The following is a 13,471-nucleotide window of genomic DNA, read 5'->3' as shown; positions in this document are numbered from 1 at the left end:
GAAGCATTCATTTTATACCCTCTATATCATTTTATCACCAGTAAGTGACCACAGGTGTCATGAATCTTTCCTATTCAAAATACACAGCAGTCTAAATTGTCTGTAGCTTTGTAGAAATAAATTTAAAATTTTAACTTTCAGTGGACCTTACTTTTCTTAAACTCTTTCTGCACCTATCTATACATATTCTCCAGCACAATTCCCCATGCTGGGCATATGTTCCCTGATGCACTCCGCAGCCAGTCCCTTTTAATCCTGGCTGTAATGAAACACAATCAGTGTGGCTTTCCTTCATGTGATAAGCAAGCTGGATACTTCAGTAAGAAAATAAAAATAATAATTTGCTTAACCTGGTTCTGCCTGTTAATGCTTCCACAATGCACAGGTTATGTCACTTTCCCAGTAATGCTGGGTTGCCAGAATCTCACAAGAATGCACTCCTGCAATGAACTGGAGCACATTCCTGTCTCATTTCAAATGGCCAGCTTTCCTGGAAGGCACAGTGACATTACCTCTGTCTCTTGTAAATGTCAGAAGCTGGAGTCAAGTTAAGTATTTTTATCCTTATCATTTTTTTTTATTTTGCAACAGCATTTACACCTGTTTTGGGCTGTATACCAGAAATAAACCATATATACTCACCTGTTCCTATTCCGTCGCAGGCTCTACCAATTTCTACTTTCTTTTTTCATAGGTTGAAAAAGACAAGTCCAAGTTTACCTTACCTTATCGGATAAATACCCTATAGACATAGTTAATCCAGAGGAAGGCAAAAAAAAATAAAACCTTAGAAACCCAGGATCAATTTTCTTCAACAGAGGAAAAAAAAAATCCTTCTAGATCCTTCCAGGGTCATTATTATGTATCAATCTCTGGAGTATATTCCTCTTTTAATACAAGAAAACACTTTGCTAGCTTTAGATAATGTAGTGTCAGGATTGGGATCTGAACCCAGGGCTACTTCTGTGTCTGGGAGTAGCTCTACCCATTATCCTATCTGAAGTGCTGGACAGCTCCCTGCCTGTTTTCACAGTCAAGCTTACCTGATCACCTGTATTGTCATGAACTCTAAACTTCTTGCTCCTCCCCCTTACTTCCTATTTAAGCCTTGCCATGAATTACCTGTTTGCCTGGTTATTGTGCTCTTGCCAGTGTCTTGCCTTACTACTGCTACTACTACTGCATCGCCTTATCTGCTACTTGCCTGTGTATCGACCTTTGGCTATGGTGTTACTGTACTCTTATTGCTTGCTCCTGTTAACCTGATTTACCCAGATACCGACTTTTTTTTTTTTTTTTTACTCTGTGGACCTCCTAATTGCTACAGCTATTGGACTCCGAGCTTGTTCCAGGATCGTGACATGCAGCTTGGCACTGCATGCTATTATTAGGTCTCTGATCTACCAGAACCCCCAGACCCTTTTCTATTTCTGATTCCCCCAAATGTATTCTTCCTAGACAGTATAAAGCATGCTTGTTGTTAGCCCCCTAGTGTATAACTTTACATTTTTCAGTAATAAATGTAATTTACCACTTGGCTGTCCAATCAAACAGTACATCCAGGTTTGCTTGTAGATTAAAGACATCTTGTATAGACTTAGTTCCATTACGTAGTTTTGTGTCATCTGCAAACACAGAAATGGTACTTTTAATCCCAAACTGTATATAATTTAAAAAGATGTTAAACAGTAAAGGTCCCAACACTGAACCCTGGGGTACACTACTAATAACCTTAGACCAGGCATGTCCAAAGTCAGGACCGGGGGCTAATTGTGGGCTGTGTTCAGATTTCTACTGGCCCATCTCACGCATGCGCAGTGAGATGGGCAAGTTTTTTCCCAACTATGTTACCCGATCTTGCGCCTGCACAGTGCGAGATTGTGTGACACAGGAGGAAGAAGATAGGAGAAGATGGCGGCGCCTGTGCTGTGCCGGGCCGAAGACTGATACAGGGACGACGCGGGGCCCAATAAAAGAAACCCGACGGAATGACTGTTCTGCTGGATTGAAGGTAAGTGTGAGTTCTATCATCTCTTTTTCTGGAATTAAATAGGTGTGGCTCTCAGCTGACATAGTATGACCCTTTGAGGAATAATTTGCCTCATTTTGGCCCACTTATCCATTTGAGTTTTGCTTACCTAAATTAGACTTTGATTGTAACATTTTTGATTCAAAGCATTCCAAGCAGGCTACGGATGCTATGCATGTTGTGTGATTTTCCGGAGTACTTAGATATGCTTCACAGTTTACACTTGAGATACTACTCAAAATTTTAGCCTCTACTTTGTTGTTTCAAGATGATCATTTGGACAATTTAGGTAATCTTAAGCATTTGTCTCCGATTTTTAGCTTAATAAAGAACTGGAGAAAGACCGTGACAACTTGCGACTTGAATCTTTGAAGACCAGGTAAGTCCTTTCTTGCGTTTTGTCCTGGACTCTAAAGAGGTTAACTGATGTCAGCCTTGTCGCCATTATCTTTACCTTCTCCCACAGTAAAAGCAGTGACGAGCTAAAGCAGCAAAATTCTGAGTTGTCAGAGAAACTGAATGCACTACTTTCCGAGAATGGCGTCATGAAGCTTGAACTGGAGGACCTGCACAAGAAGCTTGAAATGGCTGAACTTATGATTCAGCAGGTAAGCAAAATATTTCTGCTGGGGAAAAAATAGTATTGATGCCTGGAAGATGATTGCAGATTTTAAATCATAGTTTGAAAATGTGATTTTTTTAGTACAGACATTTTTTAGTCCTTCAGTTTCTATTGCTAAAAAGAACTAAGTAAGCCAGTGTCCCTGTTTATTACATTAGAATAAAAGTCTATACCACTGTTCTTTGTTACATAGGTTCTATCATTTTTTTCTATGGTGATTTGGCATCAGGCTTCTTTTATAATGTAGATTGTTCTTAACATTTTTTTCCCAAGTTACAGTTTTTTTCTCTGTGACTTCTCTAATGACCAATATTTTTATATCAGTTTCTGTCTTGATTTTTTTTTCTAAAGTTTTCTAATCAGGCCCAGTCACAGGATGCAAATCAGCAGCTTCTGATGGTACTGCAAGAGAGAGACCAATTGGGTACCCAGCTTGCACAGGTAAAATATTTGTGAATATGATCTCTGTGACTGTACGCAGAGTTTCTGGACACACATATCATCATTCTAATCCATTCTTCCTGTTGAGATGACTTTGTTCATATAACCAGTTTCTTTTGTTGCTTGTGCCAGTATTTTAGAAATGGCAAAAAAAATTAGCTGCATGAATAATTACATATGTAGATGTCATTTAGCATCCTAGGCAAGATTAAAATCTGTTAAGAGATTCCTTTTACTCTGGTTCTTAAAGTCAATCTATTTGTTTTTTTTATAGCTGTATGTGTATCTATTTACATACAATGGATGCATTTTCTGCCCTTTACAAAGAAAATTCTGTGCCAAGCACTTTGCAGTGCTGCTTACTAGACCAAAAACCTAAATATATGATCAAATGTTCTGTGCTGAATTGGAAGACCGCATGAAGTCTAAACCTTTCATTCAACACAGAAATTCCTCAGAATTTGGAATTTGGTCATAAGGCCAACAATGAAGAAAGTCAAAACAAGTGTAGTATTTTCCCCAGGAAAGGTGTATTTCAGTCTGTCTTTTACTTTTCATTCTTAGATGTCAGATACTCTACAACAACTGAGTGAAGAAAGAGACCAGTACATGGAGAAGCTAAAGAAAGAGGGTGCCATGTGGCAAGAAAGAGTCCATCAGCTGTCTGAACAAGTCAGTATTACTTGGATTTAAATTTCTTTATTTTTTTGTGAACCTCACACCAACCTGGCAACTGCTAGGCACCTAGGATTGGTAACAGGCAGTAAGTGCTGGGCTCTTTTAGAGCTAGAAGTTTTTTAAGCAGCAGTGGTTCCTGGCATGAGTAATGGACAAATGTAACCTTACTGCCGGTGTGAATTCAGCCTAACTTCAGATGTGCTCCTGAGGCCATTTTAAGTTAAAGTGAACGTTTGTGAAAAAAAAATTTTTTCACTTAATCCTTTTACAAAATAACCCAGCAGGCCCATGCTGGCTCAGCTTCCTCCTTTTCTCCAGTGCTCACTTGTACGTCCAGTGCTGCCTTGCACTGCACTTGCATGGGATTAAACACTTTTTTTTACATTATAAGAAAGCCTCCGAAGGTGCGTGCACACAAGGAGCAGTGTAGAGCCTGTTGGGATATGTGACACAAATATCCCAGGAGGCTGCAGATTTCCCCTTTGGTCTTTACCGAAATGGAAGTAAAGACTGAAGGGGAGAGGTCCTCTACACAACAAGTGTAAAAACAAAAAAAAATTATTATATAACAGAGAAAGTCACTCTTTAATATAATGTTAAAAATGTGGTGATGCTTTATTAGCATCATGCATATGATATCAGATAGGGACAAGACAGACATTGACCCCCTCTCATCACTGCCCATATTCTATATAAAAACACTGTCTGTGAAGTTTATCTGCAGTGTGTAATGTAATCAGCAGTGCAGTGTGATAGCTATGTGAATGTAAAAACTGCTTGTCGTATTCTGAAGCCTAACAACTCGTTGTGTTCATACCTTCATATCTCCTAAACCGTTGGTTGTAATAACTTGACATTATTATGGTACACGTGGAGGCATAGGAAACTGAAACTGTAGGTGCAAGTGGGGGACACTTGTGGCTAAACCTTTTTAAAATGTATTTAGTATGGCATTATGAGAACATAAATCTCTACCTAGCAAAATGTGCTGCCTGCTCTGTTACACATATCTGTCTGCATCTCCACCTCAAACCCCAATTTCTCTAGTATAAGGAGGTACAGGGAAACAAAAATATAGTTCGAAGTGGGAGACATGTGTGGCTATCACCTTTCATCACAATGGCATCATTACAACATAAAAAAAAAACAAAAAAAAACTATTATGTCACCAGTGTCGATTTATGCAAGTTACCGTCCTGAGACCCGGTCTGTATGGATGGATACCTTCTTGCTTAGTACACAATGCAGTGATCTCCCCAGAATTTTTTTTCAGCCGGTTGGTAAGAAAAGTGAGTGGGGGCAAGACACAGCAAATTTGGCGCTCCTAGTTATTTATGCCATAGGTATCCAGTAACCCCTGCTATGGTGTCAGTGTTCTACCTGCCCCCTATACTTTGTTCCAACTTTCTAATGCCTGGCTTGTTAAAATGTACAATGCCTGGCTTGTGTAAAATGTATTTTTTTCCATTTTTTTGTATTATACCCCAACAGTTCAGTGTGTATTTTAATCCAACTCCCTCGAGTTCCATGTTTTAATAGTGTAATACCTTGTAGTAGTGTAATATTGTGATCAATGTGGCTTAACAAATTAGGCTTAGTTCACATTGGCAGTAAAAATGCCCCTCCTGAGTGACTACTACTTGGCACTTGGGATTGGTAACCGGTGATAACTGCTGGGCACCTGGGATTGGTAACAGGCAGTAAGTGCTGGGCCTTTTTAGGCATAGCAGTTTTTCAAGCAGCATTGGTTCCTGGGGAGAGGAATGTGAGGGGTAAACGCAGCAAATGCAACCTTACTGCCAATGTGAATTCAGCCTGACTTAGATGTCACCTCCTAGCGCTATACCTAGGTAACACAAAGAGCATCATGCATGTGATTGCAGATGGGGGTAGGACAGACAAGGGACAGGGTAGGACAAAAACTTCCTGTGAAATTTATCCACCCGCAGGATGATCGCTGTGTGTGTAAAGTCTGCTTGTCATGTTCTGCAGCCTAACAACTCATTGTGTTTAAATTGTTGGTTGTAATTACCTAAAAGTTTTAGGGTACACAGGGGACTCTCATAGCTACTGATAACCAACATTTCTTTTTTTAATTTCAAGAATTTCAAAATATGGGGATCATGAGTTTAAAAACTTGTGGAAATTGGAAGATTTGGGTTGCTGTTTTGTAAGAAAGTGTACCTAGGAGCCCAAAATGGAAAATGCTAATTAAAGACCCCCAGGGCCATTTACATAGCAAGAAGCATTGGGATAGAGGCCTCTAAATATTTTACGTGCCTTTCACCAAGATATATTTGTAATACTATATTTGTAATACTATGCTGCCCTTTCTGCTTCTGTTCTTTGAATCCCAATTTATTTGGAATGGGGAGGTGCAGGAAACTGAAAATGTAGGTGCAAGTGGGGAACAGATGTATAAACCCCTAAAATTTCATTAGCATGGCATCATTAGAACATAAAAACCTCAGCCCATCAAACTGTCCGCTTCCCTACCTTGAACCCCAATTTCTCTGGAACAGAGAGGTGCAGGTAAACAGAATTAAAGGGGCAAGTGGGGGACGGACACTTTTGGCTAATACCCTGCAAACGTTATTCTCCATGGCATCAATACATAAAGTCTGCCCATCAAAACATGCTGCCCTGGTACCCATGACATACCCTACCAGTACCTAAACCCCAATTTCATTTTGATGGGCAGAGTTCTTTTTTGTTCCAAAGATGCCATTGTGATAAAACTTTAGGAGGTGTTATCCACAGATGTTCCCCACACATTTTAAGTTTTCTATACCTCCCCATTCCAGAGAAATTGGGTTTCCAGTGTTAGAATTGGTCAGTAATTTGTAACAGGGCAGTGCGTTTGCAAAAGTAATGAAATTTTAGTGTGGGGGGTTATCGAAAATTGTCTACCATTTGTCTATCTATTGTACACCCCACCATTCTAGGGAAATTGGAGTTCAAAGACGAGAAGCAGATGGAGTAACAGTATGACAGCTGTAGATTTGTGAGAGATAAGTATAAACTTAGGGGCCCTTCCCCAATGCTCCTTTCTATGTAATTGGCCCAGGGGGTCCCCAAATTGCATGTTTGATTTAGGACACCCATAGCTGTGCTGTGCTTCGCTCTACTCACTCCGCCGGGTGGAATAGTCACAGCAGGTGGGCAGCCTGCCCCCCAAAAACGAGCTGGGGAGAACTATGCGATGACAGGTAGTTTTACTCACCAAGAAAAACCGCTGTATATTCCATTAGTATCTTTAATCCAATTTTAGAATGTACAGGATACAACAGAGTTCTGGAGGTAAAAACTGGTAATTCTACACACACAAAGTAGGCTGTCATAAGTAGGCTGCTCTTCCTTGTTACACATGACTGTATGCTTCCAGTACCTCAACCCCATTAAATTTTAGTGGGCAGAGTTTATGTTCAAATGATGCCATAGTGATGACGTTTTAGAGGATGTTAACCACAGATGTTCCCCACTTGCACCTATATTTTCAGTTTTGTACTCCCCACCTGAGAGAAATTGGTGTACAAAGAAGAGAAGCAGACAGTAGTCTTATGGGTATAGACTTGTGACAGGTAGGTATATATTTAGGGGCCCCACCCCAATGACCCCAATGCTGTTAGTGGCATCGGGGTTCCTAAATTGCATTTTTTATGTTATGCTTTCATAACTGTTTACATTTGTGACCCCTTATCTTAAAATTCTTTAAAGCTGAAATTATTGTAACTAGTATCTGTGAGGGTCCCCTGTGCACCCTGAAAATTACAAGTCATTGTGATATACAGTTTAGGAGATATGGAGGTTTGTACACAGAGAGCTGTGAGGATGCAGAACGACATGCAGACTTCACAGACAGCTCTAGCAGTGAATACATTTCAAAAGCAGCTTTTTTTTCTTTTTTTTTTTTTCTTTTTTTTAAATAGAAATCCCAGGCTCCTGCTATGAGATGGGGGGGCAGGGCTGCCTGTTTCTCATTTACATGAAGGCTGAACTGTGTGCTCACCTCTCATCGCAGCAGCAATCCTCTGAATGGATGACCGCTGAGCACAGAGCAGCCTCACTGAGATCCGTGCAGAGGATGAGAGCTGCCGAGGAGAGGTGGGCGGGGTAGGCACAGCAGCCGGGCGGAGCAACCTTCTAAAACCCTCTGGGGAGAACTGTGAGGTGCCACCAAGACAACTTATATTTCTGTTTTGCTCTGTATTCATTTTAAAATACTGTTTTTGTTGCTGTTAGACTCTTTCCTGCAAACAAATTAGGGTAAATCTCTGAAATGCAAACATCGAGAGCAGTATAAATTTGAAAGAAGTGCATTTACACACTAAACAAAATATAGTTTTGTGCATCAGGTTTTTTACCTCTAATGCTTCCACATACCATATGTACATACTGGATAGAAAGTAACTTGAATAATTGGTTCGCCTTGCAAAATGTGCTTTCCCAATCCCAACAGGGGCTTTGTCAGTGGGCTTCTGCTTTCTTTTTTAAAAAAAAAAAAAGACTATGAGACTATGGGGGTGACTAAAACCTGCTTGAGTCAAGTGAGAGGGAGATCAACTGCAGGTCAAATGCACTGTCAATTAATTCTAAATTTAAAGGTGACTCAAAATTAAAAAAAAATTAAAATATTACTGCTTTTTTTCTAGATACAAACCCTCAACCAAGATAAAGAGAGTGCTCGTATCCAAGTTGAACAATTAGAGACCAGAGTGACAGAACTACTACTTGCATCAGGTACAGGGTGATGAGAAGACTTGTCCCCGATACAGAGTAATTTTATATTATTATCTTTCTATCTACTCTACAATTAATCGCTCTACTACTTTACAGCAGTCGAACCAGCTGACACAGAGCCCCCTGCAACGCAAGGCCCATCTGAGGCAGAGCAGGTGCTTCAGAAAGAGGTGGAAAAGCTACAGCAAGAATTTCAAGACCTGCAATCCCGGTACCAAGCTCTGGTGCAAGACAACAGTCAACTGAGCTGCCTAAACCAAGAGCAAGAAGAGCGTCTGCTTGAGCTTGAGAAAACAATAGAACGGCAGAGTGAGGAAAATGTGGATAAACAGCAGATCCTGGAAAACATGCAGAGTGACAAAGCCACCATCAGCCGGGCTCTGACCCAAAACAGGCAGCTAAAGGAACATCTGGCTGAGCTACAAAATGGATTTGTCAAACTGGTAAGATTCTTGCATGTATGAGACATGAGCTTTTTATTTGATGTAATCAAATTAATTGTCTTTTTGTGGTTATTTTGTTTGCCTCAGAGTAGTAGGGGTATTGACCTTATATTTTCACAGGCTTACTGTCAAATCCTTTATAGGAATATCTGAACTCCAACTACCGTCTGCTTATGTATCATGCTTATGTGTTTTAACATGGCATTTATCGGTCACAGGACAGATAGATGGTAGTGTTCTGAGCTATTGAAAGGAACATAAAAAGGCATAGTGACTTTTACAAACCTATTTTATGCTCAAATGAATTCATCTCTGTAGATTGTTTGTTTTATGTGTGTTATAAACCAATGCAAGTAAAGTGGAGTCATTTCAAGCAATTAGAGAAGAGCAGGCTTGTCTTGCATAAAATGTGGAAGATGTGTTCTGGTGACCACATAGGAGTTGAGTACAATCCTTCAAATAGTGACACAGACTGTTTAATACTACATTTATATTACAGTTATATTCAGCATACCTCCTTTCCTTGTAACCCCACAGGAAGAAATAGTATGTCCTGCCTTCTGTCATAAACCTTTTTATTAATATATTATATATTTAATGGAAGCCATCAAAGCATCGTAGACATTGCTGTCTGTTCCACAGCTCTGAAGACAACTATCTTCCTGAATGATTTAGTATAAGGCAAGATAATCATCTGAGGCAATGATAAATCCATACATTAGGTAGAACAGGTGACCTAAGTCATACCACTTTTCCATCCAAGAACCAGCATTAGGAGAGTCTTTTTTATAATAGGGCACAAAATCTGTACTTTCCGATTTTTGCCTGTTTTTTTGCTTAACTGTCAGACTAAAATATGTATATAAAGTGGCCCAAAAAGTAAACATACACTACCTATACAGTTAGTGTAACAATTGTGGACATCAATGATCTTGCTGAAATTAGAGTTGTTTGGATGCTAATGTTACAGTTTACACCTAATCAGTCAAACATGACTTACAGCTATAGTTTGATGGCTTTGTAAAACTTGTAATAAAACTTCTGTGCAGAATTTTTCATGTTGAAGTGAAATAAGCTACATACCGTATTTTTCGCCGTATAAGACGCTCCGGAATATAAGACGCATCCAATTTTAAAGAAGGAAAATCTAGAAAAAAAAGATTCTGAAAGATTATTACCCTTCTGATCACTCATGTGCCATTCATACTGGTATTCCCCTTCTGATCACTCATGTGCCATTCAAATTCCCTTTCTGATCACTCATGTGCCATTCAAATTCCCTTTCTGATCACTCTGTGCCTTTCAAATTCCCTTTCTGATCACTCTGTGCCTTTCAAATTCCCTTTCTGATCACTCTGTGTCATTCAAATTCCCCTTCTGATCACTCCGTGCTTTTTTTCCACTGTACGGCAGTTAGGACAGGGAACAGCAGGGGGCGCTGTGCCGGCTTCTTTCACTGCAGCCAGGAGAGGAGACACACGCAGGATCGGGTATCGGGCGAGTATCTTATTTTAATTATTTTATAACACATTTGTCGTATAGGACGCACCAACTTTCCCCCCCCCAGTTTTGGGGAAGAAAAAGTGCGTCTTATACGGCAAAAAATACGGTATTTATTGAAGTGTATATACATTTTTTTCAGCACCTCTGTAATTGTTCATGACTTGCTAACTTGAATCTAAAAAAGGACAAGTAAGCCTTCAGTGGTCTGTGCAGTTTCACTCACTATGAAGCATTTTTCCCAGTGTTCCCCTTTCCTGATTACCTGCTTAGATATCACAATATTGCGCTGTGGTAATGCACAATACATGGGTTAATACACTTTGTTGCGCCTTTTGACTTAATGCACAGTAATGTAATTTTTAGGTCCGTTAATGGAGTGTGTTTAGCCCATAGGCTTCCTTAATGGTATACATGTTACCAAATGACTTAAAACCTACTATAAAGACCACAACCAATCTGACCAATGTAAATGGACCCTTATTAATAGAAAGCTGACAGTCTGTCCACTGACAGCTGAGAAAGCAGGGATTTACTACAGGCTAAAAAGTTATTTTTCCACAAATTTAAAGGTTGAATTTCTTTGGTTACACTGTGTTAATGAATTTCTCCGATTTTTAATTGGTTTTAATGAGACTGCCTAAGAAGTCAGTAATGAAGTTCCCAATGAACATGAGAATAGCATTTGTCGAAGTTTGTCCATGGTATCAGACCCAAAACAAAGCTAAGTTAAATCAGAAGGGCACAAAACAGAATCATAACAGCATATTAGACAATATGCTTGCATTAAAAATAGAATTTTAAATTTCTTCATCTTTTATTTTTTGGTATAAGTCTGTACCTTGCCCAGTTGTGACAACTATGGCATTCTGTGAAGGATAATTTCTAAATAATCAGCTTCCTCTGAAAGTGTGAGACTCCTTTGCCATCTTGTTAGCTTTAATATCTGGCAATAACTTCAAGTGGATTTTATATTCTTGCATTTTATTTTATTTTTCCATTCCTTTTTACATAGACAAATGAAAACCTGGAACTTACAAATGGGCTGCAGAGTGAGCAGCATGTGAAGAAAGAATTGGCAAAAAAGCTGGGACAATTACAGGAAAGCCTGGGTGATTTTAAAGAGCGGGTGAGATCATTTCTATAAAGGTACTATAAATTGATCCGCCTGGACAGCATTAGGATTCACATTGTCATTTTTTTTAAATATTTTAGCTTGCCACAAAGGATCAAGAAGTCCAGCTACTGACCACACAAAATGATAAGCTCTCTGCCCACCTTCAGAAATATGTAGGAGCCTACCAACAAGTATCCATAGAGAAGGAAGAAATCCAAAGACAGTATCTGTTGCAGGCTCAGCTCATGGACAGGTTGCAACACGATGAGGTGCAGGGCAAAGTGAATGCAGAAATGCATCTCAAGGAGTTACAGCAGAGCAAAGTGAGCCCTGATTTGTGGGAGATATATAACACTTTCTCACCCTGATTAGCAGGTTGATGCATTTTCAGCAGGCATGTTTAATCTTAACCTGGCAGCTAAATGTGGTGAAGGGATAACAAATGTAAGAGAAGTGACGTCTTGCATTGTGTTTCAGGAAAGTCTGGAACTTCTCACCAAAGAAAACCAGGTACTTCGAGCTCAGGTGCTTCAGATCCGCAGTGATCCAGACAGTGGAGCTCTGAGTAGGATGGAAGGTTGGTGAAATTCAGCTTCAGATACCCCAGCATCTGACTGTCTAATTTTGTTACATCCTGATGTATTTTAAGATGCTGTGTTCCCTATTAAGAAAAGAGGATGATCGAAAGGGTTCTAGCCCTTCCACACTGTCCAAAAACAATTGGCAGCTGGACATGTGATTGAACTACCTAGATGGGTTTTGTGTATTAATAATGTTTTTGTTTTTGTGTATAAAACAAATTAAAAAAAAAAACAAAACATCCTTTTCTGCCACAGGAGATGGTGTGGAGAGCAAAACATATGAAGACAAAATTCCCAAGACATTACTGGTGGTTCCTGAAGATTTTGAAACTCGAGAAGAAATGGTGAGCTATGTTTTTTTTTTGTTTTTGTTTTTTTGTGAATATAGTATGCATCTGTTCTGTCATCCCCTACTACATCTAAGTATTTTTACAGTAGGTGATTTAAGTTGTGGCTGGGTCCTGGGATGTCTGAAGCAAACTGGAAGGACACACCCTGATTGTAAACTGCATTCTAATTCTATGTACGTGATGGAGATGATGTGCACTGTAGCACAGCCAAGAACTAATTAACCGAGCACTTGTGACCTAAAGAGACACTGTTATCTGCAGTATAGGGCAGAAATTTAATCTGACTTCCTGTTGTGCCATTATGACAGGATGTAGTGACAGATCTTACTCAGTAGGACTTAGATGACAAAAAAAAGCAGGATTTACCCGTTCAGTACTCTGGTGTATATCATTTAAATGCTGTATCCTGTGAATTTAATATAGTCTACTTTAAATTTTCTTTAAGATATTTTTGAACCTATTTTCTTATGTCTATATGATACACTGGGCCCTTTCCTAAAGACTAAGCTGATTTCAGTAGATGGTCAACAGGCTGGCTAGTGTACTGTACTTTGGCACAGTGAGACTAACTAGGGAGATTGCACAGAAAGAGTGTTCATTTTGTATATGTCAGACGCTTCCAGAAGGCAAGCAAGTCAACCATAGCAGCCACTCCTTTTTTATGCTGTCTTTATGCTTTATGATAAAAATTGTCTAATGTGTTGCCAATGTATAAATGATTTATGTCCACAGATAACATTCCTTTCCTCTGCTATCTCCAAGTTACATGGAGAGCGCGATGAGGTAGAGCGGCAACTCATGGAGCAGAAGAGAACCTGTAAACAGCTCCTGCAGGAGATATTTGAACTCCCACAGCAACAGGAGCTGGCTCCTTCCGTCCATCAGTCTGCAGGTTGAATGGAAATGTGTTTATATCCTACAAATTGAGTTTTCTCTGTCACTTTATTGGTTTGCTGTTATGGCTGTTACA

General features: G+C 39.5%; 2 protein-coding genes across 10 annotated transcripts in view; one reads left to right on the top strand and one right to left on the bottom strand.

Moving 5' to 3' along the window:
• The window catches only part of DNM1 (dynamin 1), a 140,644-nt gene that overhangs the window by 333 nt on the left and 126,840 nt on the right, over positions 1–13,471 (bottom strand). Inside the window, exon 21 of one of the 2 annotated variants that reach the window (XR_011923393.1) lies at positions 1,532–1,625. Coding sequence is in view for 1 of the 2 variants with exons in the window: in XM_072430556.1 (XP_072286657.1) it covers positions 1,622–1,625 (4 nt within the window). In the remaining variant the exon portion in view is untranslated. Of the gene's footprint in view, positions 1–1,522; positions 1,626–13,471 lie in introns of those variants that run through there. The other variant, XM_072430556.1, reaches the window with a different exon arrangement.
• Positions 1–13,471, top strand: part of GOLGA2 (golgin A2) — a 61,807-nt gene that overhangs the window by 41,399 nt on the left and 6,937 nt on the right. For all 8 annotated transcript variants that reach the window (XM_072430543.1, XM_072430540.1, XM_072430542.1 and 5 more), the window contains 11 exons: positions 2,350–2,408; positions 2,496–2,637; positions 3,003–3,092; positions 3,657–3,764; positions 8,423–8,510; positions 8,607–8,953; positions 11,469–11,582; positions 11,669–11,893; positions 12,048–12,147; positions 12,407–12,495; positions 13,234–13,393. In XM_072430543.1, coding sequence (XP_072286644.1) covers positions 2,350–2,408; positions 2,496–2,637; positions 3,003–3,092; positions 3,657–3,764; positions 8,423–8,510; positions 8,607–8,953; positions 11,469–11,582; positions 11,669–11,893; positions 12,048–12,147; positions 12,407–12,495; positions 13,234–13,393 — 1,522 coding nt within the window. The remainder of the gene's footprint in view (positions 1–2,349; positions 2,409–2,495; positions 2,638–3,002; positions 3,093–3,656; positions 3,765–8,422; positions 8,511–8,606; positions 8,954–11,468; positions 11,583–11,668; positions 11,894–12,047; positions 12,148–12,406; positions 12,496–13,233; positions 13,394–13,471) is intronic.

Source organism: Pyxicephalus adspersus, chromosome Z (genome assembly GCF_032062135.1).
Source record: "Pyxicephalus adspersus chromosome Z, UCB_Pads_2.0, whole genome shotgun sequence".
In the NCBI taxonomy this organism is placed as follows: domain Eukaryota; kingdom Metazoa; phylum Chordata; class Amphibia; order Anura; family Pyxicephalidae; genus Pyxicephalus; species Pyxicephalus adspersus.
This window is presented reverse-complemented; position numbering and strand designations above follow the sequence as displayed.